The sequence below is a fragment of the Notothenia coriiceps genome, unplaced genomic scaffold, assembly GCF_000735185.1.
Source record: "Notothenia coriiceps isolate Sejong01 unplaced genomic scaffold, NC01 NC01_scaffold00029828, whole genome shotgun sequence".
Classification (NCBI taxonomy): Eukaryota; Metazoa; Chordata; class Actinopteri; order Perciformes; family Nototheniidae; genus Notothenia; species Notothenia coriiceps.
In genome coordinates, this window is record NW_011362529.1 from 20 (window position 1) to 3,672 (window position 3,653).

Below are 3,653 nucleotides of genomic sequence, written 5' to 3' on the forward strand. Positions count from 1 at the left end.
TTTCCTGATAAAGCTGTGGAGAGTATGTGCTGCAGGGAGGTGGATGCACAATGCACCCAGGAACGAACGCTAGTTCCGGTCCTTTTCCCGTGAGGGAAACTGTGGACTCGATGTCCTGACAGGCTGGTATTTGTGCAACCTGCACAAACACAATACTGCAACATGATTACAAATGGTGAAATACAATGTAAAACTACCGAAAAATACCAGCTAACTAAAACACAACCGCTCAACTCAACGCAACTACTAACTATACCCGCGGTCGGAGAGCGGAGATGTTTACCCTTTGTGATGTAATATGACGCGTTTGACGTATGACCTTAAAAAAAAAGCCGTTTTTAAGAGCAGAGCTCAAAATTGCTCCTTTCCCTCTAAATTCCTGCCCTTATGTCTCGTAAAACATATCAAATCCTACATTCACTTTTTTAATTGTAATTTTCAAGCAAGTTTAAGCATAAATTTAGAAAAAAGAAATACCTGGAAGATGCTCTTTAAGCTGCTGCTATACTATGTTCAATAGTTAGCCGCTAGCATTGTCTCTCGGCTATAAGGCGCCAAGCATAAAGTGTACAGTTATGCTCTTCTCCTAAAAACAAGTTGATGAGAGCATTAAGACTGATCCAAAACCATAGAGTTGCAGGTAAGAAAAATATAACAAGAAGCTGAAAGAAGGTAAAATGTCCTGCAGAGCTGCGGCAGACTGCAGAGTCTGGGGATAATTAGCTCATCAGAGGAGGTTTAGGTTATGTTCTTTGGTTTGGTGTGTCTGTCTGTTTGTTTAATTGACCAAACATTAAATATGTTGGGGCGGAGCCGAAACACCGGGCAATCGCGCACATTATTTTTTATTTAACTTTGGTTCACATAGTGAGTTAAGACACAGCGGAGGACTCCTTTGTCGACTATCTCTTTTTTTACGCTTTTATTTACGCAGTCATTTTGTTGATATAAAATATTAATTATTGCACCTTTAAATTATACTTTAGGAGCATGTGTGTGTCAGCCAGTTTGTATCAGAAGTGGTGCTTCTCACAGTTTGTTTTATAGCATTATTGTCTTTGCCAATTCCTCCTTCAAAACCATTCTAATGGATTTCTCACACCACAGACTTGAAAAAAAAAGCCAACTGTTATCCCAAATTCAAGTGTCTGATAATCTTTTCAGAGATATTGAAATAATGACGTCCATGTTTTTCTGCATTACTGGAACTGTAATAGTTGTTATACTATTTATAGTCAGTGGAATCTCTAAGAAAGATACACAGTAGTACTAGAATTGTGAAAGGTATCGTTGTGTTGGCACGGTAATATTTCCCAACCTGACAACCAGTAGGGTCCAGTTATAAAAAACAGCAGCACCAATCACAATCAGCCAGTGGTAGTAGGCGTCATCAGATGGTGATAAGACCTCCACTTTACACTTCCTCCTCCTGGCAGAGAAGAGAAAAAGAAAATTCAAAGGGTTAAGCATGTAAGTTTCAGGTAATGTTTTATCTGTAGGCATTTAAAAATATTTCTTGTTGTCTTACATGCTTCTGGAGCGTCTGATTTCATGATCTGCATCAGAGCCATTTTGGCTGTGGCTGAACCTGCTGGGCGGGGCTTGTTCGTCCGTGTTGGCGGGGCCTCTGAAACGCTCCAAGAAGGAATCGGGACGCTCCGTCTCTTCTGCCAAACTCTTATGGGCCCATTCTCTCAGAGTCATCACCATACTGACTATCCTGAAGACCAAATGTTACATTTATAGTAAATGGCACCAATAATTTACTATTTTTGAATATTTAACTTTATTGCTCACAGGAAATAGATCAGATCTAAATACATCTATTTGAATATTTAAAAAACTGAACTTGTCAAATTCATCTTATGTGCTATCAGCTGTTCTACCTGGATAGAGCACCTCGCCCTTGCAAGGAATTCTGGGAATGAATGTCTCTTCTTTCAATGGCCGCCATTCTCTGAAGCTCCGAAGAAGTGTCATCACACATTGACTGTGCTCTACACATATAACAAATACATAGACATATATTATTTAGTGACAAGTATCTTCTTCTTCACACTAGTAAACAATAACATAACTCGCCTTTTAGTGCTGCTTTAGTAACCACCGACTGCTTTGAAAAGAAAAGTGGCTGCGTAGCGGCTAACTGCTAAGCTTTGTTCCTTAGCTATGGGCTAACTTGTCTGTGCTGTTTGGTGCGGAGAAAGTAGCATAAAGTTGTTTATCTGATTTTTTTGTGCTGAAAACAGCTTCCTGCAGCTGTGGGTTTGATAAAAGTTGTGAGACTGAACCAACAAAAGGTTTTGGGGCCATGAAACCAAGACATTGAGTTGAGCTCTGCAGAGCTAACGGAATTGTACATTCTGGTGGTATTCAATAGGTTTTGAAGTAACAACTAACAAATTACACATTTAGTTTTTCCCATTGCTAATATACATAAATTATTGGCATTCAATTTGTCATGTTAATGTTAAAGCAAATATCTATCATTGACAAAATACAAAATACATAAAACGTTATTGTTATCTACTTATCTCAAGTATCTGTAGTTAAGGACGAGTAAGCTAACACTCGATTTGCGAATATCTATAAAAATATGTGTGGTGTGTGTGTTTGTGTGTGTACCTGCTGAGTGTGCTGTCAGCTGGCTCACTCTCGTCCTCTATCCATGTTTTCACAGACAGCCTGTGTGAATCCTGCACTGGACTTGTCATCCTGCACACAGCAAGTCTCAATTCATTTCCATTCTCACCACTGACAGACATGCCAACATAAAACTACAAACTAAAACTAAAAAGTCAACTCAACATACACAAACACTCTCATAACATACATGGATAAATGCAAAAAAATGCAAGCTACCAAACATACATTTACATTACAGAGGCTCACGTTGACTGCCAAACACACACTCAACTCACTAAGCAGCACACACTAATGCAATGATGGACCCACAGTCAGAAAAGGAAGGTCATCCAGTACGAGGTCATCCCATATTAGGCATCACCATGGAAACCACATAGCATAGCAACAAGCTGTAAAGTAATTATGACAACACATCATAAGAGGGAGAAACAGAGAGATGTTCGAAGTCAACAAACCTGATAAATGTCCAGATATCCCAACGCTAGCTCATCAATTCCTCAGTTATGTTCACGTCTGTGTTTCATCTGCAACCCATCTCTATCCATTTAGTGGGATTCATGAGACATTAATCATGAAGGACTGACAAATATGAAGGATTGGACGGGTGATGGAGAGAACAAAAGCAACCTATCAAAGGGAAGATCACATGGCTCACGACAAAAGCATCCTTTAAATTGCAAATGGTGTGTTGTGTGTGTTGCTGTTCACCAGAGAGCTCATCTATATTCAAGAACCTTGTTTGAAGTGGCTTCTGAAACACAAGTGTGTCTTTGTGTCCATGTATTCTCCTGATTACTGAAAGAGGAGTGCTTTTATACACACACCTGCACACGTGAAATTGAGACATGTTTTATTAAGGTTACTAGAAATAGAACAGATCTAGGTAAAAGAAGATAAGATCCAAATATATTATATTCACAGATAGAAGATGGATGGATCCGGGTAGAGAAAATCTTGGTAGGAGATGATCATTTTTGGGTTGAAGATGACCGGAAATGGGTAGAGGA

At 39.3% G+C, this 3,653-nt stretch overlaps 1 protein-coding gene across 1 annotated transcript; it reads right to left on the minus strand.

Annotated features, from left to right (window-relative positions):
- Nucleotides 1-1,318: 1,318 nt before the first annotated feature.
- LOC104959077 (cyclic nucleotide-gated cation channel-like) lies at nucleotides 1,319-3,226 on the minus strand (the record flags this gene model as incomplete). Its single annotated transcript, XM_010786935.1, has 5 exons — nucleotides 3,102-3,226; nucleotides 2,626-2,715; nucleotides 1,887-1,997; nucleotides 1,529-1,720; nucleotides 1,319-1,429 (listed from the first exon to the last, which is right to left on the minus strand). Coding segments are annotated over exons 2-5 (503 nt in total), but the record flags the coding sequence as incomplete, so codon positions are not given.
- Between the last annotated feature and the right edge of the window lie 427 nt (nucleotides 3,227-3,653).